The sequence below is a fragment of the Belonocnema kinseyi genome, chromosome 8 (genome assembly GCF_010883055.1).
Source record: "Belonocnema kinseyi isolate 2016_QV_RU_SX_M_011 chromosome 8, B_treatae_v1, whole genome shotgun sequence".
Lineage (NCBI taxonomy): Eukaryota > Metazoa > Arthropoda > Insecta > Hymenoptera > Cynipidae > Belonocnema > Belonocnema kinseyi.
The window spans coordinates 55360563-55388471 of record NC_046664.1 but is presented as its reverse complement, the minus strand read 5'-3'; the positions used below and the strand labels follow the sequence as shown (position 1 = coordinate 55388471).

General features: G+C 31.4%; 1 protein-coding gene across 20 annotated transcripts in view; it reads right to left on the bottom strand.

Moving 5' to 3' along the window:
- LOC117177852 (dystonin) overlaps window positions 1-27909 on the bottom strand; it is a 454633-nt gene that overhangs the window by 27197 nt on the left and 399527 nt on the right. For 12 of the 20 annotated variants that reach the window (XM_033368865.1, XM_033368868.1, XM_033368864.1 and 9 more), the window contains 10 exons: window positions 24699-26390; window positions 18920-22563; window positions 18648-18659; window positions 12660-15032; window positions 9402-9458; window positions 9112-9156; window positions 5466-5543; window positions 3441-3612; window positions 3012-3129; window positions 394-623 (listed from right to left, as the gene is read on the bottom strand). In XM_033368865.1, the coding sequence (XP_033224756.1) occupies window positions 394-623; window positions 3012-3129; window positions 3441-3612; window positions 5466-5543; window positions 9112-9156; window positions 9402-9458; window positions 12660-15032; window positions 18648-18659; window positions 18920-22563; window positions 24699-26390 (8421 nt within the window). The remainder of the gene's footprint in view (window positions 1-393; window positions 624-3011; window positions 3130-3440; window positions 3613-5465; window positions 5544-9111; window positions 9157-9401; window positions 9459-12659; window positions 15033-18647; window positions 18660-18919; window positions 22564-24698; window positions 26391-27909) is intronic. The other 8 variants (XM_033368870.1, XM_033368863.1, XM_033368871.1 and 5 more) reach the window with 5 other exon arrangements.

Here is a 27909-nt window from a genome sequence, read left to right as displayed (position 1 = left end):
GAGCTCCAAGGAGATTATGTTGAAAAATAAAAAAAAATTTACCAAAAAAAAATTGTTTTTATACTTCATTCTAAGGACTTATTGAACTACCCTCGTATAATAATTAAGCCGTTTTATAGAAAACTTATTCAAGTCGACTTAGGTTTTGGCTCAAAGTAGCCCAAAAAACTTTTAAAAATGTCTTTTTAGAAACTAAACGGGACATGGTAGGGGGTTTAAAATATTTGAAAAATCGAAAATATTTATTTTTTAGTTTATATAAACACATTTTCAGAAGTTTCTTTAGCAGTTTTGAGCCAAAATTGAAGTCAACTTAGGTGGTTTTTCTAGATTACGGGTCAATTAAAGAATTAAAATTTGGAAAAAATTTTAATGAAATAAGATTCTGCATACCCTGTATTTCCCTTCACCGACTTGGAAGACCCTGAATTTCTGTCTACATGTGCACAACATGACGAGTCGCTTGACTTCATCGTGGATTTTATCTGTGTCGTGGTAAGTTTTTCTTTCTTCCCAGTCTGGTCTCAAAGCTGCTATGAATTCCTTCCAGTCGATCAAACCTTCGCCATGACGGTCGAAAAGATCAGCAACGGCTCCCATTTCCAATCGAGATGTATCGAATTCTGCAATTTTTTTTTTATATACAATTTTGAAATTTATTCAAATTTGAAAAATAAGTTTTGAAAAAATCACTCTTGGGCAGGCTTATGCAGAGTGTCTAGTGTTTTTCACAAATGAATTTCAGGAATTTTCCTGGTTTTCCAGGATAAAAAAATTCATTTTTTACAGATACTTTTTTCTTACCGGGAAAAATACTTTCCATGAAACATAGTAGAAATTATTGTAGATCTAGTGAAAATAAAAAAATTGACTTATGCGAATTTTCTTATACACCCCTAAAATATTATATGAAAATCGAAAATATTTTAAAGTTTGTTATTTTTATCATTTATTGTGTTCTTAAAATCAAACTTTCCTATAACAAAAGATGATTTATCAACAAAAAAAAAGATCATTTTTCATTTGATTTTTTTTTTAACAGAACAGTTGAATTTTTAAGCAGAACTTTGCAGTTTTGACCAAAGAACAAAATTTCAACTACAAAGGTTGGTTTTCTTTAAATGAATAAAAAAAATAGCAGAATTTTTAACAAAAGAAGTTTTCACTAAAAGAGATAAATTTCTATTGACAAAAAATTCGACCAAATATTTAAATTTTAAACCAAACGGAAGAGTTTTCAACAAAAAAGTTAATTTTCAACCAAATAGTTGCAGTTTTAACAAAAAGATTAGTTTTCTATCAACAAAGCCGAATTTTAAACTAAAAAAGAACAATTTTCTACTAAAAAATATTAATTTTCTACAAAAACAGAAGCTTTTTTAATATGCAATTTTTCAAATAAACAGTTGAAATTTCAAAAATAAAATAATTTTTAATTAAAATTTTTTTATAGAAAACAGTTAATTTTTTAATCAAAACTTTGCTGTTTTAAAGAAAAGAGGAAATTTCAACGAAAAGATTAGTTTTCCTTAAATTATTTTTTTTAATATTAGAATTTTTAATTAAAAAGATAAGTTTTTACTAAAAAGATGAATTTTTACTTAAAAAAGGTGTCAACAGAATAGTTAATTTTTAAACCAAACAGATGAGTCTTCAACAAAAAAGTTATTTTTTAATCAAACAGCTACAGTTTTAACTAAAATAGGAAATTTGAATCAAAAAGATTAGTTTACCTTAAATTATTTTTTTTTATTGTTAGAATTTTCAATGAAAAAAATTAAGTTATCCTTAAAAATATCAATTTATAATAAATTTTTTTTCATGTAATAGTTAATATTTGAAACAAACAGACAAGTTTAAAAGAAACTGATTTTAAAACAAACAGTTGCAGTTTTAACCAAAAGAGGAAATTTCAAACAAAAAGTTTAGTTTTATAGCAAATTGTTAACTAAAAAAGACCAATTTTTAATAAAATATAAAAAAGTTACATTTTCTAGTAAAAAATGATTTCTAAACAAAAAATGGAATTTTCAACAGAACAGTTAAATTTTTAATGATATAGATAAAATTTTAACAAAAAGAAAATCTTTAACAACACAGTTGAACTTTTAGTAAAAAAACTTGAATTTTCAATTTAAAAAAAAAATCAATTTTTAACCAAAAATGGAACAGGTATATTTTTCAGCTCAAATTTTTAATTTTTTTAACATAAAAAAGAGAATTTTCAACAAAATAGTTGAAATTCCAACCAAAAAGATGAATTTAAAAAAAAAAGAATTTTCAACTAAAGGGATGAAACTTCAGCAAAAAAAAACATTATTTTTCAACAAAGTATTTCAACTTTCACCCAAGTAATTAAATTTTTAACAGAAAAAGTTAAATTCTGAACAAATAAGGTAATAGTAGCTATTTTAAACAAACAGAAAGCCTCTTTGATAAAATTGTTGAATTAGCATTGTAACAATAAAATTCTTAACTAAAAATATAATCATAAAAATATTATATCAGGGTGGCGGGAAATTTTATTTTTCTTGACTATTAATATTCAAAGACAAGAATTGTAATATTTTAACATATTTAAAATGATATAATCGTTCATAAACGGAATGAAACAATTTCGAATAAAAATTAAAAAATTCTTTTCAATATATTGACGGCACAAAATTATTCAATTTAAAAAATGTCATTAAATTGTTTTTGAAAAAATCGAGAATAAATGAGAAACTTTGATCTGTTTTTCTACTTTCAAACAAAAAATTATAAATTAATTTAAAAATTGCGCAGTTATAAATTACTAAATACATGGATCTTTGAAAAAAAGGGTTCAAATCATTTTTCTTCGACAGGGAACACGTTTAGAAATCTATTTTTTTCTCTAAGGTAATTAAAATTTCAGGACCGCAAGCAAAATTCAAGGACTTTTCCAGGTTTTCAAGGATTTTCAGGATGCTAGACCGCCTGACTTACAAAACTGTAAGAGATATAATTTATTTGAAGAAAAATTTACTAACTGGTGTTCATAATTCCTTGGATGAAATCTTCTCGCGGAATAAGACCGTCGTTGTTTTTGTCCATCTTGCGGAAAAGATCCGTTAGACGAGATTTCTTGTGGTTCATGAATTTCAAGAACTGAGGAAATAAAAAAATATAAAGTACATCGTAATTTGAGGCTGAATTATTAGATGAAGGGGAAACCTTCGTACAGTCGATAATCATTAATTAAGAGCACAAATCAAAGCAAAAATAATTAATTTTAATTTCGATTTATTGGAACGCATTGTGTCTTGACATTTACTTAAATAAAATTAATTATTTAACATACATTAGTATGTTTAGATCATGATTATCCACTGTAGGGAGGGTACCCCTATATTATTGATAGGCGAATAAATTAATTCTAAATCATAAACAAATATAGGAACAAAAATTTGTAAACTTACCCTCTTACGCCAATCTTCCCAACTAAAGTTGGCCACACGTTCCAATTCGTCGATATAGTTAAGTTTATCCTGAAGACGACGTTGACGTTCCCACGCGAGGAACCAAACATTGCGCCATCTGTCCCAAAGAAGTTTGACTCTTGGATTTCGGAATTCAGGCTCTGCCCCTTTGCTATTGAAAATAAAATAAAATTTACACATTTTATCTTCAGAAAACAAAGCTTGATTTAATGAATTTTCCTATGTTCATGGATGATTTTCATTCTCGATTCCCATTCTGAAAAATCTAACTGAGAGTATCATTTTTCTGGATAAAAATCAAACTAAGAAACGTTGGAACTTAAAAGGAATAAAATTAAAAAATACACAAAAATTCGAAAAACACATTTGAAAAAAATTCAGGGTGGCCATTTTAATCAAGGAAAAAATGTCCGGTCATTTCCCGGTTCAAAAAAATGTTCACGAACGTTAAAATTGAAATATTCGGTGAAAATGTTTTCATTTGAAGTAATGAAAATTAAAATGCAAATTAAAGTACACAAAGTGGAAATCTTGAATCTTAAACTTTTACAATTAAAAATTAATAACTTTTTTATTCAAATACTCAATAATTTACGATAATTTAAATGCAAAATTTTGAACTTTCATTTTATTTTAACATTTCTAAAATTTCTAGTTGAAAAATAGAAACCTACTCTATAAGTACCAATTCTCTAAATTACAAATAGCCCTCCCTTTGAATTCACATTAATAAAAATGTTAAAGCTAAAACATATCCCTCTTCCAATTCAGTATAAAATTAAAAATTTAAATTTAACCACCGCCTGCTAAATATATTTTTTTCAATTGGCCTTTTTAAACTTAGAAAAACAAATAATAACAAAAATATCCACACTTCCAACTATATAGAAATATTCTGAACAAGTAAATTTCTACTTCCAATTAAAGAAAAGATTAAAAATAAAAAGTTCACACCTTCAACTCAATGAAACTGCTAAAAAGGGCCTTTTTCCAGTTCAGAAAAAAAAAATTGTACCTTCGAACTCTATAATAATATGGAATTTTTATAAATTTCCCTCTTTTAAATAAAAAATAATAATAATAAAAATTTGGTCTCTTCTAACTATATAAAAACTCAAGAAAGAAAAAAATGTCACTTCTTCAATTCAGAAAAAATAATAAGAATTTTCATCCCTTTCAAATCAATAAAAATTTAAAAAATTTTAAATAGCCATTTCCAAATCGGAAGAAAATCAATAACCAAAATTTTATTATTTTCAACTCAAAATGATAAAATGAAAAAAAAACTTCTTTAAATTCAGAAAAAATAACCAAAATTTCGCTCCTTTTAACTCAATCAAAATGCTAAAAATATTTTTAAATCTTTCTTCCAAATCAGAAAAAAATGTCGTCCCTTCTAACTATAAAAATGTAAAAAATGGCACTAAATTTAGAAAAAAATAACCACCATTCCCAATAAAAATGTTAAAATAAAAGAGTGCCCTTTTCTAATTCGGAAAAAGAAATAAATAACAAAAATGGTATCCCTTCCAATTAATCACAAATGTTTAAAATGGCCTTTTCCAATCCAGAAAAAAATTGGAAATAAAAAGTTCCACACTTCAATTCATTAAAAATGCTAAAAAAGGCATTTCAAATTCATTTAAAAAAATGTAATCCCTTCCAAACGTAACAAAATCTAAAAAATTATCGTACATAAATCATAAAAATGTTAAAATTCCCTCTTCCAATTCGGAACAAATTATTAAACAAAAATTACATCCCTTCCAACTTAATGAAAATTAAAAAATTATTTCCTTAATCTCAATAAAAATCTTAAAAATAAAAGTGTTTTGTTTTCCCAGTTCAGTGACCACCTTGACAATGGAATAAAGAAGACACCCTGTGATATTCAGTTCACTCAATGTTCCAAAAAACACAAAAAACTCATCCTCAACCAGAATTCACTGAATATAAATGACTTCAATGAGACATAAAAAGAATAAATGAAAAGAGTAAACGAACCTTCCTTTCGGTGGGAAGCGCGGACCAATATGAGGCAATGAAGGATCTGGAGTTCTCTCGCGACCTGGGCTGGCTCGGCTAAACAAGAACATGCGTCACATCACTCAAAAAACACTCTCTACTTAACTCTGCACTTAAAGAGCAGCAATTTTCTTGCAGTGTTTTAACTGTATATTGTTCAATTTGTACTGTATGTTCCACTTGTCAAATTATTGAAGAGTTTGGTAGATGCTTAGGTAACACCTCTCCACAGCGAATAATGATCAATTAAAAATATTAATTAAAAAAAGATCTATTTAATCAATTGTTAACAGAAGATAAGTGTTAATAAAATAAATTTAATATTAATTATTTTACGAATATTTGCGCCATGAATTAAATTACTATTCACTGTAGCGAGTTTTCCCCTGAATACTTCATCAAGAATAATTAATAACAATTCTTCTATCACCAGTAAATTAAAAATTAAAAAATAATTTATAGGAAAGTTTTTCGACCTTTGGTGATCGATTACTCCGAATTTTTTCGATTAACGAAAAAAATAGTCGATTTTTGAATTTAAGGAACGTTCCAGGAATAATTTCAACACATTATATTTTAGTTTTGCATCCCTCTCTCAAACCTTGTTGTATTATGCTCGGAAAGTGCCCAAAAAATGCGAAATAGCAGTTTTATTTAAAAATCATGCTGAAGACGTTATTCTTTAGAATTTTGTCAACATGAATCATTTTTATTTAATTTCTAAGTATTTCTGAACTAATTTGAAATAATTTAAACAATTATTATTTTTTAAATATTTTTTTCTCCCTGTCAATTGTAAAAAGTTATTATTTTTTGGAATTAATGATACAATTAACGAATGCTGAGAGCAATATACTGTTTTAACGATATTTTGAAATTATTTAAGAAATTTTCCACCTGTAAATTTTAAGAGTGGTTTTTTGTGTGGAAAAAGTTATTAATTATTTAATAATTGTTATTTTTAATTTTTAATTAATTATTTAAGAAATTGCTAATCATTCAGTTGATCCTTTTGATAAGAAAGGTGGAGAGAATTCTAGTTTTATAGAATTTCTTACACGGTTAATTTAAATACTCTTCAAATAAATCATTTTTTCTAGAAAATATTAACTTTGCATGATTTGGAAAAAAATTATGCAAACAGAAATTGTTTAAACAATTGAAAAATATATCTTGAACAAAAAAATTTACTTTTTAAATTCATCAACTATATAATTAATCCAAAAAATAGTAGCTTTTCGCTATTAACTGAAAAGAATTGATTCAGCGAAAAAATATTTTAGCTTTAAAGTTTTACTTAAATCCTAAATAGTTTAATTTGAGAATGTTTATATTTAAAATAAAATAAAATAATTTTGTAAGCAGAAAAAATTCGCTACTCGTGGTAACATACCCTAATTTCGAATATAATAATTTTGTGTGCGTAAAAACAGCAATTATATTTTTAAATATTGTATATTTAAAGAGAAAGGGGGAAGTTGTTCGAGAATAGGGAAAAAATGTAAAAGCCTAAAATACATAAAAAAAACATTAAAATTTTTGTATTATTATTAAATTAAATATCTAGAAAGAATTTTTGGGAAAGCATCTACCATTCTCTTAATTTTCGATATTAAAATTGTTTATGTACAATTCTATGAATTCGTATTCGTGTTGAAATAATTTAAAACATTTTTCTTGTAGATATCCTATAAAGAATAAACTTATATTAATGGAGAACGAAATTTGACATCAATAAAGACAAAAAACGACATTTTTCAGAAATTATTATAGCTTTTAAAAACGTGTTTGTGCCTTGTTCTAATTTGTTAGTGTTCATGCCTACGTGTACAATATTTATAGATTTTCAAAACTCCCTAGAGCTATATTAATTTCGAGTTTCTTATAAAGATTTTGTAAAATTCTGAATTAATTAATTAACCAAAATTCAAAATCCTATCTAAAAAGCAGTGTGACCATGTGTCTCGAGAAAATTTTAATTGAAACTTTCAAATTATTCAATAAATTATTGAAAACCTTAAAGGAAATTTACATGGTTTTTACAGTTTCAAGTTATATTAAAGTTTTTCACACGAAATTGGTATTTTTAAACAAAAATCATGAGATTTCGAAGAATTAAAATTTTTTAAAAATTTATATTATGTTAGTGCTTTTCGTCGAAAAATATTTGTATTTTAAATAAAAAATTATTAAACTTCAAAAAATATAAAACATTTCAAGAATTTTAGGTTATGCTGGCGTGTTTCACCTTAAATCGAACGATTTTTGTTTAAAATAGGAGAATTCACAAGCTCGAAAAATTTCGGATTCTGTTAGTGTTTTTTTTTTGTGTCAAAAATAGAGATTTCTATTTTAAAATGATTAGTTTTGAAATATTCATAATTATTAAAACAACTTTATGATACGTTAACATTTTACACAGAAAATTGTTATTTTTAAACCAAATTCATGATAATCTGTACAAGATTTAGAACTTTGGAACCTTTTTTAGTTTATGTTAGTGTTTTTCGTCGCAAATTGGTATTTTTAATTTTTGAGAAATTATATTTTAAAGGAGATAGATAAATTTTCAACAATTTTACCTTATGTCGACGTTTTACACAAAAAATAGGTATTTTTAGTAAAAAAATCATCAGGTTTCAAAAAAAGATTAACATTTTTTGTAAAATGTAGTTTATAGGCGTTTCCAATATAGATTTAAAAGAACATTTACAATTTAAAATAATTTAAGGTTATGTTAACGTATTTCTCATGGGATCGGTTATTTGAAACAAAAATCATTCAATTTAAATGAAAATTTGCAGAAATTGATTCTTATGTTATATTACTGTGTTTTGTCCGTAATTATTAGTGTTGGAAAAATAGATTTCAACGAATATTTACAATTATTTTAGAACTTTAGGTTATGTTGTTATGTTCAACCCGAAATGTGAATTTTCAAAGAATAATCATAAGAATGAAGTAAACTGAATTTCTAACTGTTGTAAATTCAAGAAAAACCAGAATTTCGTATTAAAAACAAGTGTTAAAAATTTAAGGTTTACTAAATTTTACAAGAGAATTGAATTAAATAAACATTTCAATAAAAAAAAAATTTGAAAAAAACAAGGGTTTTATTATCTACTTATTTCACAAAAATATTATATATGAATTCAGAATTTAAATTATCAATTTTAATCAATTATAGAGTATGAAATACAAAAATTTTGTATTACTGTTAATTAATTTTATATTTTATATTAGAAATTGTTTAATTTTCTATTTGAAGAATTTTACAATAATTAGATGTTTGAAAAAATCATTTTCTATTTTATATTTGCTTTAATATTTTAGCAACAATTATTTTGGATTCATGCAATCTGAATTAATAGATTAATATCGAATTTTGCAAAAATTATAAGACCCGAAATAAAAGTTTTCTCTGAAGCTTAATATTTCTAAATTCTGATTTTGCAATTTAAACATCAAATGCAACAAAAAAATGCGCGTAATCTAACTATCTACAAAACATGACTCACAGGACAAGAAATGCAAAAGTTTATTGTGTGAGAGTAGATGTAGAAAAAATGCTTGTGATGTGCTATGTGGACAGTGAGATGTAAAAGCAATGGAAAAAATGCTATACCTTCCACGTTGCAACGGCTGGGATAGATCTCGACTTCCCTTGAAGCTAAATAATTGAATAGCAGAAAAAATTTAAGTGAGATTATAAAAAGCTAATGTGGTCGATTGATAGAAAATATTAGAATCTTTAACATTAATTCTTTTGATAATGAAAACAAAATAAATGTATGAAAATCACCAGTTGAAAATGAATCATAAAAATGGAATAGAAATACGAAATTAAATGAAAAGTTCTTTTAAAAAAATTAGTCTCGAAATTAAGGTCTTTATAGAAGCAAAATGATGTCGCACCTTTGCCTACGAAGTGGTTGATGGTCATGATCACAATCTTGATGATGATCCTTACAGCTGTCCATTCGAAAAAAAGCACATGCAAACACAATTCGTGAATTACACAAAACACAAAAAGAAGACACATAAGCAGTGAAATCAAACATTTTTGATTCTAGAAAAAGCAGAGTTCGTCAAATCATCAGGATGTCTAATGATCAGGCAATTTAAAATTCGCGGATTTTTCCCGGTCACATTTTTTTGTTCCACCGATTTAAAGATGTCTTTATGTTGAGTCGAAAACCATTATTCATTTAGACATTTATTTAAAAACTTTTAACGAATTCAGAATTAGTTCGAAAAATAAAAAATAATACAAAAAATAACTAAAATTTCAGGGAATTTAGAGGAAATTAAGGAAAATTAGGAAAAATCGATTAAACTAATGAAAATTCAAGGTGAATTAAAAAAAATGCAAGATAAATTTTTTAAATTCAATTCAATTGAAAAAAATATAAAATATTTCACTAAATTTAGTATATATGGACTGAATGTGGATTTAAGGTGAGTTTAAAAGATTTCAGGCAGAATTGTTTTAAAAATTAAAGAGTTATGTATAATTGTGCCAGATATTCAGTTAATTTCAAAAAATTCAAACTAATATAGGGTAAATTAAACAAATTCAAGAGAATTTAGACAAATTCGTGATAAAATAATGAGAATTTATGTCAAATTCTAAATAAATTCAAATGGACTGAATTTAGAAAAATTGAAGGGAATTTAAGATACCTTAATCAAATTCATAAGAATTTAAAAGAATATAATTGAAAAACAAATTTCAATCAAAAAATTACCGAATAAAGTAAGATAAGAGCAAACAGAATGCACGGCGAATTCAACACAATTTAAGTCAATTAAAAAAATTAAATTCACTAAATTTTGAATTAATTCAGAAAATACAATGGAATTCAAAAGAATTGTATAAAACGCTTAAGAATGTAACTTGAGTTTAAAATACTTAGAGGGAAATTAAAAAAATTTATAAGAAAAATCCAAAAATTGTGTAGGACTGAGCGAGGAATTAAATGAAGTCAAAAGAATTTAAAAAAATGTTAAGTAATTGAGCCAAAAATTCAGTTTATTTAAAAAAATTTTTAAAAAGAGGGTTAAAATTAAACAAATACAAGAGAATTTAGAAAAATTCAGGACAAATTAACGATTATTTAAGTTCAATTCTAAATGAAATCAAAATTTTTTTTTTTTTAATTAAAAATATTCTATTGATTTCAGTAAAACTGGAGTGAATTTAGAAAAATTGAAGATAATTCAAGATACTTTGATCAAATTCATTAGAATTTAAAAGAATATATTTGAAGAAAAAAAATCAATAAACAAATTTCCACCGAATTAAGTGAAATAAGAGACAACAGATTTCAGGACGAATTTAACAGAATTCAAGTGAATTGAAAAAAAAGTATAACTTTAGTGAATTTAGAGAAATTTAAAGAAAATGAGAAGAATTTGATTAAATTCATCAAAATTCAAGAACAAATTTTTTAAAATTAATTAAATTAATTAAATTGGGAATAAAATACACAAATAAAATATGCGAGAATTTCTGAAAATTTAATAGAATTCATAATAAATTAATAAGGATTCATGTTGAATTTCAAAATGATTTAAAATTAATTTCGAAAAATTCATAAAATCATAATTATCAATTTATTTCAGGAACACTGGAGTTAATTTTGAAGAATTCAAAGGAATTTAAGAGAATTTAAGTAAATTGAAAGAAATTTTTTTAAAAATTCGAATGAATTTAGAGTAATTGAAAGAAAACGAGGAGAATTCAGTGTAATTCATTAAAATTCAAAGAGAATTTTGGAAAAATTAATTAAATTCATTAAATTTATTATGATTCGCGAAAAATTAAATGAAATTGAAAAGCATTTATTAAAATTTGTAAGAATTTAAGTTGAGTTTAAAATACTTGAGGGCAAATTTTTAAGAAATGATTTTAAAAAATCAACAAATTGGGTAGGAATGACTAAGGAATTTAGCGAATTCAAAAGAATTAAAAAAAAAATTCGGAGTAAACAAATAAAATATACGAGAATTTTCCAAAATTTAATAGACTTCTTGACGAATTAATATGAATTCAGATTTAATTCAAAATGATTCGAAATTAATTTCGAAAATTTCGTAAAATAAAAATTGTCCATTAATTTCGGGAATACTGGAGTTAATTTGAAAGAATTCGAAGGAATTTAAGAGAATTTAAGTGAATTGAAAGAAAAAATTTTTTAAATTGAATGAATTTAAAGAAATTTAAAGAAAACAAGAAGAATTCAATGAAATTCATTAAAGTTCAAGGACAATTAAAAAAAATTAAATTCATTAAATTGGGAATTATTCGAGAAAATTCCAATGAATTTCATCAAAAGATTTTGATAAAATGCTTGAGAATTTCAGTTGAGTTAAAAATACTTGAGGGGAAGTTTAAAAAAATCCCTTGATTTCAGGAACACTCGAGTTGTTTTAGAAGCATTTAAATAAATTCAAGAGAATTCGATGAAATTAATACAAAATCATAATCAATTAAAAATAATTCAAGTCAATAGAACAAAATTTGTAAAATACAAGAAATTTACATAAAATTTACTACGTTTTAAGGTAATTTCAAAGAATTTAGGGCGAATTCAAAAGAATTCAAATAAATAAAATAAATTAAAAACCTTATTTATTGAAATCGATCGGAATTATCTGTAAAATGAACCAGAATGAAGTTATTTTGTCAATTTTTTAAAAAGATATGACAAAAGTAGTGCAAATTTCAATGTTTTCTTAACATTTAAATCAATTATAATATAATAAACATTTTTTAACACCCTTGAGATCATTTTTAAATTTCTTGCATAGTATATTTCCAACTTTTTGTAGTAACTTTCTAAAATTCGTATTATATTATATTTTATTTAAATTGCCAAAAAAAAGATTGAAAGTCGCACTATTTTGGTAATGTCCCCGTAAATAATCGACCAAATTTCTTCATCCTGGCAATAAAAAACAAAAAAGATAAAGTAAAATAAATTAGTGTTTCAGCCGATTTCCCGGTCCGCCAGACACCCTGAATCACAGACGAAACTTCATAATCTCTAAATAAGCAAACGAAAAGATAGCAGCCTATCCACATCATAAATAAGAAAAATATTTTTCAGACTAGAAAAAATGTGCAAAAGTATCAAAATGTAGTTAAGAAAAATATGCATGCAAACGTACATAAGTGATGGTTTAGATCTCGACATCTTGCGATTATCCTTCGTGATGGGCTTGATCTGACGAGCCTTGCAGACCCGATCGACTTCATTTTGTCTGCGACTTGTGTTTTCCATAAATTCGCGGTGGTCAGCAATCAGCATCTCCAAAGTTGGACGATCATCTGGCAGTGGTTCAGCTTCCAAGGTGATCAAAGTATTCTCCAAGCCTTCGAGCCATGCCAGCAGTTCTTCCAGAAGATTATCAAGATCCTGCAGTCCTCGCATGTGATCCTCGAGTCTTTGGTTCCTCTGGTGGGCCCAGGTTGAAACTTCCTCCCACCTTGACTGGATGATTGTGATCCAGTGTTTTATCACAGCAGCGCCATCTGGATGAGCTTTAGCAAGAATTGTACGCGCCAATTCAAGAGTACTGTCCTTCTCAACCTCCTTGGTCTTCAATTCCCTGAGGAACTTCTCATGATCCATCAGTTGATTTCTGCTATCCTGTTCGTCTTCAGGGAACTGTCCAGCGAATCGCAACTTCATTTCGGCATCGCTGAGCCATTCCAGAAGAACATGAACGGCCTTGTGCAAACGCTCAGCATCCCGAAGTGCCTCTTCCAATCGAGCAGACTTGCTGGAAGACAAACGAGTCACCGTATTCCAGAGACTGTGCAGTTCCGAGAGTTGTTGTCTGATCAAGGAAGCGTCTTCTAAAGTTGCTTTAGATTCAAGTTCTCTTCCCGTCTTGGTCACAGAATCCATTTGTGAAGCGCGAGATTCAAGATCTCTCTCGAAGTTCTTGTGCTGCTCGACGAGGTTAGAGACAGTGTCGAGATCTCCATGGAGCAGACCAGTATTTGACAGCTGCTTCTCTGTTTTTCGCAGCCAGTCCAACAGAGCTTGAATCGCATCCTTGAACTGACCAGAGAAGAGAAGAGCCTCTTCCAGTTTCCTTTGTCGATCGACGCATTTGCCACAAACAGTCGTCCACTTGTTCTTCAGTTCGTTCAGAAGTTCTCGCAAGGCTGGTTCATCTGTCTTTGGTGCTTTGTCCTTGAGGATTTTACCGTTCTTCATTGTTGTGTCATAAGTTCCTTGCTTGGAACTCAGAGCCTTCTGTACCTCGCGATGTTTATTCAAACGAGACTTGATCTTCTCAGGATCGTTTCCGCCGAGTCCATCAGCTGCAACGTCATCCAGAGTCTTCTCAGTATCTTCCAACCAGTTCATCATATTAGACCAAGCGTCGTGGAACTCTCTAGCTTCCTTGTAACCATGATCCAGAGCTCTTGTTCTTTCTGCAGATTTAGAAACGACTCGTTCCCATCTGTGTTGGACACTGATTAAAAGATTTTTGATCAGAATCACGTCCTGTTTCTGCGAGAAGTACTTCAAGTGAGTTCCCTTCTTGTCCAGGTTCAACATTGTCTCACGATGAACACCAACGTCTTTCTGGAATGCCTTGTGTTCTTCTATCTGGCCGAGAATCGTTTCCATGACTCTCGAAACCGGTTTCAAATTCGTCAGGACCTTCTCCGCGTTTGTGAGCCAATCAACAAACGCTTGGAGTGCGTCATGGAACTCGGTCGCTTCCTTGAGGGCGATTTCCAACTTGATCTTCTTGTCGCTCGCCCTGGCAGTGACATTGTCCCACCTTTGCTTCAAAGTCCTCAGGTTCTGGTTCAATCCTCCAGCACTCGAAGCTCCGGCGCGTTTCAGATATTCCTGACCTTGTTGAAGTACAGTTTCGACTTTCGGTCTATTATGTTCCAGCTCGTTGTAGACTTCCATGAACCTTTCGAGTTGTTCTGAAGCGGTTTCTGGCAATCCTCCGACTGGTTTCGAGGCGACGATCATGTTGTCAACTTCACCTAACCAAGAGAGCAGGTCTTGAATCTCGGCAGTAAAGGACTGCGCTTCTCGTAAGGCGTCTTCCAATTCCCTTTGACGATCAGCGGCACGCTGGAGTAAATCTCGCCAACGACGATTGAGGGTTCCAAGTTTTTCGGCAGTGGTTGATGCTTCTGCGGTGCCTTTTCCATCTTCGATGAGTTGTCTTCCAGCGTCATTGAGAGTGTCGACACTTGTTTGATGTGCCTGGATGTCGTTGACCAAAACCTTTAGCTTCGCTAGCTCAACTTCTATGACCTGAGGATCGCCAGCCACTGGTTTGAGTTCATCAAGAGTTCTGTCGGTGTTGTCAATCCAGACAAGAAGCTCGTCAAGGGCATGTTGGAATTGACCAAGACGAAGAAGAGCGTTTTCCAAAAGTCTTTGTCTTTCGACAACTCCTCTCAGCAACGCATCCCAGCGTCGATTGACAGCTCCCAGGGGTTCTTTAATTGCCTGTGCTTGCTCGGATGATGTTCTTTCTGTGAGTTCAGCAGCTTGTCTACAGAAAACAAAATTATTTTTAACATTCTAATGCTGGGGACGCAAAAATTGTTTTATATATTTTAGCGCAAGTGGAGTATCACACCTAGGGAAAGGCGGGGCCTGGTCAGCTTAGCTATCAAACTATTAAGACAATATTAACATTTAATAACACTAAAATTGTTTACGGCTTTTTACGTCGCTTGAAAGTCGCTTTGGACGTACGTTTTGTATTTGGTTTTACTATTTTGCAACTTTGCACCTCCTGCATGCTATTTTTTCAGAAACTTTTACGGGGAGATACGGATATTTGAGCACGATTATATTTCAATACTATACAATTTAAATACCAATCAGTTAAGTACGACACAACGAACAGGGTTGCTACAGAATTCGGAGTAAGTTTAACGACTTTTTAAAAATCTTTTAATCAAGATTTCTTGGCTAAGCGTTGGACAGTTATTTATGTATAGAAATCGAATAGGTGTATTAGGAATCAAAATTAAATTGCGATAAATATCGATAGTTTGATAATAATTAGAAATATATATTGTTTCTTGTATGTTCTTTCTTTAATATTCAGACCTGCCACAGACTCATGTAATTTAAAAAAGTGGGGAAAATGACTAGAAAACCAGAAAATCATAAATTAAAATCATTTCAATTTTTAAATAATAAAAACAAATACGAATAAATGTAGATAAATGCCTAAAAAGACAGAGTAAATAGTGTGATTTTTCACGTAAATAGGGAAATAACAGAGGAATACATTCTATTGAATAAAAATAAAAATTTTCGGTCAAATGCATGAATTTTAAACCAAACAGTTCAAATTTCTACTTTATAAACTGTAAATTTTCAAAAATAGTTAAAGTTTCAAACAAAGAGATGAATTTTCATCTTATACGATCAATCTTTCATAAATAAAAAAAGTTGTTAACAAAGAAGTTCAACTTTCAAACAATTAGTTAAATTTTCAACCAAAAACGATCAATTCTCGAAAAAAAATGTAGCAGTTAATATTTCAACTAAAAAGAATACTCAAAAAAATAGTTAAATCCTTAACCAAAACAGATTATTATTTCTCAACAGAACATTTACATTTTCAACCAAGAAGATCAATTTTCTACTAAAAAAGATGAATTTTCAATAATACAAATGAATATTTAACCAAAAACATTCATTTTTAATCAAGTTCATGAATTTTCAACCATAAATATGAACTTTCTACCGAAAAATAACATTTTTTAACAAGGTATATGATATTTCAACCATGAAGAATAAATTTATGTCGCAGAAGACAAATTTTCAAAAAATTAAATAATTCCCAATGAAATAGTTCAGGTTTTTACTTGAAAGAAATGTACATTTTCATCCAAAAAAGAAATAGTAAAATTTTTACCTAAAAACTTAGTTTTCAACCATGAATTAATTTTCATTCACACAAAGAAAATGATAAACCTTTAACCAAAAAAATTATTTTTTAACAAAATAGTTTACTCATCAACCACAGAATATTATTAATTATCAAACAAACAGTTACACTTTTAACCAAAAAAGACTAGATTTTTGCGAGAAGATATAAATTTTCAACAAAAAAGTTAATTTTCGATCAAGCAAGCTAAATTCTTAACTAAATAGTTCAATTTTTAATCAAAAAAGATTAATTTTCTACTAAAATTTTAATTTTCAACAAAAAATGTAATTTTGAACCAAGATAGTTGAGTTTTCAAGCAAATAGTTTAATTTTCAACCAAAAAGATGAGTTTTTTATGAAACTTGACTTTTAATCCCGAAAGGATAAATTTTCAATAAAAAAAAGTTAATTTCCCACCAAGAAAGATGAATTATCAACAAAATAGCTCAACAAAAAAATAATTTCAGCCAAACAGTCGCATTTTTAGCTGAATAATTGCAATTTCACGCTAACAAAACGAATTTTTAACAAGATAGATAAATTTCTAACCAAATAGTTGATTTGTCAATTAAATGGTCGATTTTTTGACCAAGAAAAGATGACTCCAGCAAAATGATTTAATATTCATTGAAATAATGAAAATTTTAATCAAACAATAAAATATGAATAAAAGAATAATAATTCTGGAACAAAAATGTGTACTTTTCCACCAAATACATGCATTTTCTATATAAAAAGGTGAATTTTCAATAATATAGATTAATTTTTAACTGAAAACTTTAATTTTCAATCAAGAATATTAACTTTCTGCCGAAAAAGACGAATTTTTAACAAAACATATCAATTGCATACTAAGAAGAGTAAATTTCTGCCGAAAAATACGGATTTTTAATAAATTAAAAGAATATTTTATGAATTAGTTCATTTTTTTTAGCAAAAAAAGGTATATTTTTATTTAAAAAGAGGAATAGTTAAAGTTTTAGTTAAAAAACTTAATTTAAAAAAGAAAAAAAAAATCAACAAAATAGTTCAATTTTCAACCAAAGACAGAAATTTCCATTTAAAATGATTTATCTTCAACCAACAAAATAGTCTACTCCTTAAACACAACCTATTATTAATTATGAACCAAATAGTTACACTTTTAACCAAAAAACATTAATTTTCTACAAAAAGACATCAATTTTAGTCAAAAGGGTTGGTTTTTAAGTTGATAATTCAAATGTTTTCGAAAACCTTCGACTTTTAATCGTGAGATGTTGAGTTTTGCACGCAAAAGTTAGTTTTGAACCACGACAGCTGAGTTTTCAACAAACAGTTTCATTTTTAACCAAAATGAAATGGTCGAATTTTCGACCAAAAAATGTGACTTTTCAACAAAATAATTGAATTTTCATTTAAATTATTAAATTTTTAACTAAACAATACAATTTTTACCTTAAAAAAATGAATTCTAGACAATACAATAGTACACTTTTCAACCAAAAACAATTACCTTCCATATTTTCGTATTTAAGGGCATGTGACACAGCTAAATACCTATATTACCGACCACAGTTTTTCAGTTCACTGAATGTTTTTTTGAACCTAAGAACTTTTTTTGTAAATAAAATATCGAGCTGAAACTTTGGGAAATGTATTAGAGTACAATAAAGTACGTTTAGGTACTGCATTTTGATAGGAACTTCAAAGTTTGAGACCAATATTTGATGTATAAAAAAAGTTGGAACGTTCAAAAAATGTTAAGGTTCAGAAAAAAGATGAAATAATTTTCAGTGAAGTTCCTACCAAAATGCAGTACCTAAACGTACTTTATTTTACTCTAATACATTTCCTAAAGTTTCAGCTCGACATTTTATTTACAAAAAAAGTTCTGAGGTTCAAAAAAACATTCAGTGAACTGAAACAGTGAGATCGGTAATATAGGTATTTAGGTGTGTCACATGCCCTTAAGAAAAAAAAATCAAGAAAAGGACAAGTTTCTTGAAAATACTTTAAAATGAGGAATTATTTAAAAAAGGGGGAATTCCCTAATAAAGTGACTGAAAGTAAATGGCTCCGTGGCAGCCCCATTAATGTTGAACAAACTTTGTAGCAGCCCTGAGTAATATAATTAGTCAAAATCCAGAAAATATTAAAATAATTAAAGTTGTAAACATTTAAGAAAATTGAAAGCCATGCTCTAACTACAGCGACAACGCAGAGAGGTTGACTTGCCTTGTCAGACTCCTATGATCAGGAACCAGCATGGGAAAAAAAGTTGATTAGTTTTATCTCTCCAACTAGCGCAAGGTTTTAATTTTTAAGGTTTCAACGTGTAACTGAATTTTAAAACAAGGGACGGACACGCAAAGACACTCTGGGAATTTCTAAGCCTTTTTCTTAACTCATTGATTAGAGAACAGATTCCAAAGAATACCACGGAACCTTTCAAATAAAATACCTGCCACTAAATACTCCAAATCCATTAGAAACAAAAAGTTACGCACCTATTGAGAGCTTCGACTTTAACCATGTGAGGATCCACTTCAGCCTTGAAGTTTGCCAACTGTCGAATCTGTTTCTTCACCTCGACAATATCGCTACCAAGCGGTCCCATTTTCGCAAATTTCTTCTCTGCTTCTCCCAAGAATTCCAGAAGATCGTGCAAAGTTTCGTGGAACTCCATCGCCTTCTCCATAGCATCGATCAAGTTCTCCTCACGTCTTGCATAAAGTGCTGTGACATTGTCCCAAGCTTGATCCAAATCCTCAATGTGCTTCCTCACTTCAGGCTTGTCAGGCTCGCCGCAGAGTCCCATCAACTCCTGACCAGACTGCCGCACTTGTTCAACATCCGGTTTCGTCTGATCAATCTCCTGTCGGATCTCCTGCAGGGCAACTTGTTGCTGTTGAATAGCAGCAGGTTGAGCAGCAGGCGGAGCTTGGCCAGCCAAAGCATCTTGGAGTTCTTGCAAAGTAGACATCACTCCGTTCAACTCTGACCAGAACTTCTCAGCGACAGCGAGCGTGTCATCTAAAGTAAGACCTCTGTCATTGGTCGATTTCTGAACATCGGACCACAATTTATTGAGCTTCTCCAGCTTGCGCTTGATGTCCTTGACGGCTGGATCAGCTCGGTTTCCTGCTTTGCTGATAACATCGTCGGCAGCCTTCTTGACCGCGGCGAACGCCTCGGATCTTTGAGCCAGGTCATCGGCGAGAGCAGCATTCTCTTCCATTTGATCACGCAGTCTTGGCGGATGAGCGCTGATTGGTTCAGCTCCATTGACTTGATCGGCTGTTGAAGTCAGAGCGCGGAGCATTCCTTCCAATTTGTCTGAGAAGAGAGAGGATTCCTGGAGAGCTTGCTCAAGAGCCTGTTGACGAGCTCGGAGTTCTGCACGTAAGGCTGCATAACGAGCATTGTCGTTGTCCAAAATATCCTGCACCTTGGCCCCTTCTTCGTCATTGCACAATTTAATCAAAGCTTCTCCAGTCTTGTTCAGTTTCTCCACGAGTGGTTTGTGTTCGTTGATGCTCTGTACTAACAATTCATTCTTGTCCTGTTGAACTGCGATTTGATCTGGACGTAATGCTGGCATTGGCAACATCGCCACTTGCTGTTCAGCTTCTTCGAGCCAACTGATCAGACCAAGATGAGTATCTCGCAGATGTTCCGCTAGGGGCAGAGCTTGTTCCAAAGCTCCCAATCTGTCAGCTGATAGAGCCGAGACGATTTCCATTGTTTCTCGCAAGTCCTCCATCTTGTCTCTGATCGTGGAAGTATCCTCGTGTTGAGCATTCTCACGAATGACTTTCTTAGCTGTCGAAATCACATCACGGACACGTCCCTTTTGACTAGAGATATCGTCGTTGAGAGCCTTGTGCTCCTTCAGTTGAACCCTGATGATTTCCGGCTCACTGCTTGGAGGCTCAGCTTCTCTCAGTTGATTATCCACCTCTCTGAACCAATCAAGAAGTTCATCAATGTCTCCAATCACTTCCGTGGATCGTTGTTTGCTGATCTGAATTCTCTCAGCCTTCCGCTGAATTTGCTCAGCGATAGCGTCGAATCTCCTGTTGTCTCTTGTCACCAAACCTTCAATCGTGGCAGCACCTTCCCCGGGTGAAATCTGGCAAAGTTGAGGTCCCACGGCATTGATTTTATCAAGGACGGGCCTGTACTCGGAAATCTCCATCTCTAATCTGATGATTTCATCCTCGCGGGGTTCAGCGGATTGCAAAGCGGCTTCTGCTCCCTGCATCCAGTCCATGAGACGGTTGTGATTATCATGGAATTGTTGCACCAAGGGCAATGCTTCTTGTGCGTGTTTCAACAAATCGGATCCACGAGTCACCAAGTCGTTGTAACGACGCTGCAACGAGTCGAGTTTGTCTTTGAGCTGAAGAGCCTCGTCACTAGAGATGTGCTTCATAAGTTCCAAGCCAGAATCCGTTGTGCTGTCAACCTCAGTTTGACGAGAAGATACTTCTTCCGTGAGATCAGCGAGATCTTCCATCTGTTGCAGAAGCTTCTCAGTATGAACTGCCAAGACACGGTACTTGGAAAGTCGCCTCTCCATGCTTTCCATCCAGGCCTGAAGATCTTGATACGTAAGCACCAAATGTCGCAAACCTTGTCTTGACCTCTGCAATAAATTGCCAAGGGCATCTGATCGATCCACTAATGCGGCATATCTATCAGCTACATCTTGAAGCTTATCCGCGAGAGCGGAAGCTTCATCATCGCCAACGAGACTCATGAGTTGACTAGCTATCTCCGTGAGTTCGCTGAAGCCTGGTTTCTTTGAAAGAATGTCATCGTGCAGAAGATCGTGTTCGGCGACTCGCTGTTGAATCTTCTCCTCATCAGTTGGCACCAGTTCCATGTCCTTGATCTTCTTCTCTGTCTTATCCAACCAGATAGCAAGAGGCACCAATTTATCCTGGAACTCCTTCGCGACTGCCATAGCCTGCTCAAGAGCCTCCATTCGATCAGCGGCTCCTTCCGTCAATTTATCGAATCGTCCCACCAAATTGGTCAGCTGTTTTTCGATAATTTTACGCTCCTTCGGGTCTGCGTCTGTTGCAACCTCTTGTCCCATGTTGTACAAAGAAGACATTGAGTTCTGACGATCCATCAACATCTTCTTCAAGAACTTCTGCTCCTGGAGTTGAGCTTTCACGACTTTGTAATCTGATGAAGGTGGCTTTTGGTTAGCTACCATTTCTTCTGTGTCGGTGAGCCACTTCTCCAAGCCGTCAAGAGCTTCTTGAAATTTGCCCGACTGGAGAAGGCCCACGTCCAGTTTCCTGTCCCTTTCGTTCAGCTTTTCCTTCAGATCGTTCCAGCGTTCATTCATCTTGTCCAGATCCTTCTCGATGTTGCTAGTGCTAACATCCCGACCTGCGGTTTGAACTAGTGTCTGACCAAGGAGATTGCATTCGTCCACTGAGCGAGCAATTGGCTCGATCTTGTGCAACTTGAGAGCTCTGAAGTCGTCCTGTTGTAAGCGGATGGAATCGACTTCTGAGCCGACAGGCTTGAACTTCCTGACTTGATCTTGCGCGTCATTGATGTCATCCATAACGTCGGCGTGAGCATGATAGAACTGCTGTAGTTTATTTAAGGTGTCGTTCAGTTCCTCCTCTCTGTTTCTTGACCGGTCATCAAGTTTGCCAAGTTGTCTCTTGAGACCCTCGACTTGATCTCTGGTAGCCACTGCATCAGCCGCGAAGCCAGAGTCAACTAGATTTTCACCAGAGTTGACAAGACCGCTGATATCGTCAGAGAGTCTGTTGATCTTTTGGATTACTTTGTTGATCTCTTCCACCTGGCCTCTTACGGTCTTGATGTCTCGTCCAGGAGCCTTCATCGAGTCTAATTCTTTTTCTAGATTAGCTAGGTCTTGATTGATGCCCTTGAGATGGTCTGTGAATTGAGCAACAGCAGTTGCTGCGCTCTGAAGTTCATTGCATCTGTCATCTAGTTTTGCCTGGAGATCATCAATGCGGTCGGAAATATTGTCAACTTCATCTTGCAAGTGGGTTGCGTCAATTCCTTGCTCGCCTGCTTCTTTCGCCAAGTCGTTGGCTTGAAGTCGCACAGCTTGCAGAGGCTTCTTCAAGCTTACAGTTTCTTCTCTCAAATTCTGTAAAAGAAATACAAGACATAGAACGTTGTGCTCTGAAGAGTTTAAGTGCTCGGAGAAATTCTTAGGAGGATAAGAATATGCTCGAGAATATGCTCCACCCTTACGTGCTTTAATAATTAAATGAGGATTATAAGCATTTTGAGTTATGATTTAAAAATCGTATTTTCTATCTTTATTAATAATAATTACATTATTTAAATTTCTTTACATTGGAAAGAGCACTTAATTTAAATGCTGAAAGAAGTCAAAGTAATAGAAAACATATCGTTCGCATTAAGCAGCGCCTTATTCAATTTCTAAATTTGTATAGATATATAACCAACCATACACTTAGAACATTAATAATATTAATGCAAAGATGATTTTTAAACCTAAAAAAATGAATTTTTTAAACTCAAATTATAAGTCTTTAAACAATGATACGAATTTTTAAACAAATAGTTAAATTTTCAATCCAAAAGATTAATTTTCTACAAAGTACATGAATTTTTATCTCAAAAAGATATTCATTAAAATTATAAATCTTCAACTGCAATAGATAAATTTTAAACCAAAAAGATAATACTTCAACAAAAGAGTTTAACTTTTAACCAAGTAGTTTTATTTTTATTTAAAAAATATGAATTTTTAACAAAATATTTGAATTTTCATCTAAAAAAGAAACATTTTCAACCAAATGAATGAATTTAAAACTAAAAAATATCCGTTTTAAAGCATAAATGGAATTATTAAAGTTTCATTTAAAAAAAAAAATTAATTTTCAACCACAAAAAAAGCAATTTTCAACAGAATAGTTAAGTTTTAAATTATAGTGATGAATTTTCATTATTTTTAACTAAAATTATGAATCTTGCACCAAAAAAAGGAAGTTTGAACTAAATAGTTAGATTTTCAACAGAAACAATTAATTTACTCGTAGAAAAGACACATTTTCTAGAAAGTAAATTAATTTTTATCTAGGAAAGAAGGATTTTCAACAAAATACGTTTTCATAAAAAAATAAGGATTTTTTAACCAAAAAAATAATTTAATTTTCAGTTAAAACGATCAATTTTCAACTAAAAAAATGGATTCTCAACAAAATAATTCAATTTTAAACCCTGAAGATGAATTTTCTACCAAAAAATATACAGCTTCAGTAAAATATATAAATTTTCAATTAAAAAAGAATAATTTGCAAAACCAAAACTAGAATAGTTAAATCAGTTATATTTAAGCAAAAATGGAAGTTACAACTTCAGCTGAAAAAAAATTAATTTTTGTCTAAAAATGCACGAATTTTCAGCCAAAGAATTTAATTTTTAATCAAAGTTATGAATTTTCAACCCAAAATATGCATTTTTGACCAAATAGTACAATTTCCTACCCAAAAGACGAATTTTATAAAAAACAAACGAATTTTTAACTAAATATATTCTTTTCAAACGACTCAATTGGGCGTTTACATTTGTTAAACTACTAAAACTTGCCCATTGAAACAGTTTAATCATCAACGATAAAATCTGCAAATTCTGAACTGATTTCGAATCGTATTTTTAAATCAGTTATTATTCACTTGTTGATCCTTAATGTGCAGTTCCATTTTTTTAAAATATTACTTGACTCTATATTCACAGCTGATCAAATAAAAAAGTTTTCGTTAAATGAAAAAAAGTAAGTCTAGAAATTAAAATCTAAAATGAAAAATTTTTAAGTGAAAGATTTTCGAAATACACATCGTAAACTGGATATGATGATTAAAGAAGATAAAAATTTAAATAATTATTTTTAAAAACTGTTGAAATCATACTTCAATAGATATTCTGTTCTAAAAATGTATCAAATTCCCGGTCAAAAAATAAATTCACTATAATTTCCTGATTTCCCGGTTCAGCGGACACCCTTCATATGTTTGTTTAAACAATAAATGCTTTACAATCTCTTAAACGTTCTATTAATACTCTATTCGAACTTAAATGCTTAAATATTCTCGAGAGAAATTGCTCAACATTTTAAGAACTCTAATTAAACGAAAATTTCGTAACATTTTTTTTTTTATTTAATCAGAAAACCACAGACTTTGAGAGCTTCATAAAGCCCTCACAGATCACGATTCACATAATTAAAGATCCAATTAAAAAAAATATGCTCACCTTTATTCTATCAAGAAGTTTTGGATCCTTGGCTGCCCCTCCAAGAGCATCATGAGACGCAAGCTTGTCTTCGCATCTCTGCAAACTATGCTGCAAGTCCCTCAGATTTTCATTGAAGTCAGACAAATGTCTAGCAGTATCCTCCAACGACTGGGTTCTTTCCAAAAGATCATTGTTCAACTTATCCCATCGAGTCTTCATGGCACTGAGTTCATTCTTGACGACATCCTTATCAATATCACAAGCTCCGACAAACGTTTCCCCCAGAGTCTTGTTGTTCTCGAACTCTCCAGAGCGTTTCCAGACCTCGTTTCTGAAAGAGGACAACTCCTTCAACTGCTTCTCGATGTCCTTGCGCTTGAAAGACGCAGGCTTCAAGCCCTCGAGTTTGTCCTCCGCTTGACGAAGCCACGGGAGGAAAATATCCTGCGCTCTGTAGTACTTCTTGCAGTGTTCATGGCAAGTTTGCAATCTCGTGTGTCTCTCGACAGTGTCTTTCTTCAAACGATCCCACTGTGACTGCATCTTATCCAAATCGCGCTGAAGAGATCGGTTCTCGGTTTTCTGCGACCTCGTGAGAATATCGCGCCCTTTATTCAAAAGCATGATAACCTCGTGTTCCTTGCCCATGACGTTTCGGTAGACTGGTTCGTGATGGTCAAGTTGCTGCTGGAGAATTTCACGATCAGCAGAAACCAGCAACTTCTCGGACATATTTCCAAGCTCATCGGCAAGCCAGCCAAGAGTTTTGCTGCAAGAGGCTTCGAATTGTCTTCCATCACGGAGGTTTCCTTCGATCTCCGCCTTCCTGTGGTCCAGTTTCTTCTGCAGATTGTTGTAAAGCTTTTCAACGGAAGCGAGTTTTCCTTGAATTTCGGATTTGGATGCAGGATCACTGAGGACTTCGCACAACTGAGCTCCAGCTGCCTCGGCATCGGCAAGCAGAGGTCTCTGACCTTCGAGCTGACGTTCGAGGTTTTCAATCTTGCGCAATTGTTCCTCGGGATCCTTGTCAAGCGGAAGATCGTCCAAGTTGTCCGAGATTCCTTGCAAGGCGTCTCGTAAACGATTAAGACTAGCATCAAATTCACGACTAGTGTCGACAGCATCTCCCAAACTTTGGGCTCGTTCATCCAATCTTCCGAGCTGATCAGCCCAGCGTTCCAGAATGTTTTGTAATTTGTTGCTGATCTTCTGGCCGTCGGCGGTGTCGGTCGAAATTCGGGAGAGGATGCTTTCTCCAACTTGCACCAAGTGGTCAAGCTGTGGCTGCTGCGTTCGGAATTCTTCTCGCAGAACTTGCACTTGTTGCACTTGACTGGCGACCATCCTTGGGTCGGATGAAATTGGTCCGAGGGCACCTAACATTTTTTCTTTGGCACCCAGCCATGAGTGAAGCGCTTCGTGGGTATCGTGGAACTCCTTCATGTCTTCCAAGAACTTGATTCTGTCCTTGCATCTGTCGGAAATCGACTTCCAGCGACTTGCTACATCTTCGAGCTCGTCGTTGAGTCTGTCGGCACCATCGGCTCCCTTCTTTCTTCGGACGAGATCGCGAACTTGAGTTCTTGTACTGTCCAATAAGGACTGCTTTTCGTACATCTCCTCGACGATAATCTTGATCTGCTTGACCATTTTATCTGCTTCATCCTTGGACGCTGGAATTGTCTCTTTTGGAAGTTGGCGTTGAACCTAAAAACCAATTTTTTGTGCTAAGAATAGATTTCCAGTTCTAGATGTACACAGTTCGAGGTCTCTACTCTAATCCTGGAAAGAAAATTCCCTGATAATTCCAAGTTTTTTCCAGGCATTTCAAGTTTCTCCGGGTGTAATTTCTGTCGAGTTTATTATAAATAATGTTTTTTTTTTAGTTTCTAGGAATTTAATTAATATTACAAGATATTCTTAAATATTTTAGCATGGTATATTAATAAATAATTCAATAATACTAAAAACATAATTAATCATTTATTGAATTTGTTTCTAAAGTCCATGAATTTAAATAATAATTCAAATTTTTATCTTATCTACTTAGACTCAAAATTCATTGCATATTTAGGTAAAATAATGCGGGTACTATTGGGAAAGGTTAAACTGCGATACACCACCTGGTGACACAAATTCGAACTAGAGAAAATAGGCACGATTTTGAAGATGCATTTTAATTTGCGCATAAAAGTATTTTAACCATTTTTTTGTGAAGTTTAAACTATTTGTTGAATAATAAAAATAAGTCTTTATTGGAAATAAAGTGTTTTTTAGATGGAATTTACATACTATACAGTGAAAAACCACACCTTTTGACAGAAATATTTTTCTAAAAAAAAAAAAACAATTATTGTTCTCTTTATTGTGATTTTCAAAAGATTATAATCTTAAATGGACTTATTTTGAAGCAAAAATGAACACAAAGTAAATTTTTATTAATTTATACATGAAATATTCACTATTTAAAAATCCGATCTAAAAGTTAGATTAGAATTCGTATTTAAATTCCAGTCGTCTATTATTCGTATTATTGGCATACTATGAATAAAATTTTTTGCTACATATATTAATATAAAGTTTATTTAAGCTTAAAATGCATTGAAACTCACATGAAATAATTGTATTTTGTTTAAACTCCTATTTCACAAAAATGTGTTTTTTCACTGTATAAGATGGAAATTCTATCTAAAACTATTTGTTTTTGATAAATATTTGTTTTTGGTATTCAATCATTGTTTTATGCTTCACAAAACAATTATAAAAACACTTTAATGTAAAAATAAAAAAAAATGTTCGAAATTGTACCTACTCTTTCTACTTCCATTTTTCGGCACCATGTGGCGAAATAGTAGACCACCATTCCCAATATTACATTAAATTTGAACCGCTTCCCATTCCTATATGTTGAAGTATAAATTTGCATTTTCAAAAGATAGTTAATTCTCAATAAGACAGTTGAATTTTCAACTGAAAAAGATCAATTTTCAAACAAATAGCTGAATTTTGAAGTAAAAAAGATCAGTTTTCAACAAAAAATTGAATAGTTCAATTTACAATTTAAAAAATTATTGTTCTACCAACAAAAAAAACAGAAATATTTTTAAATCAAATTTAATTACTAAAATGATAAATATTTTATTAAAATATATGAAGAATTAGCAAAAAAATGAATTTTTAAATACGATAATTAATTTTCAAACAAGAAGATTAATTTTCTATGAAG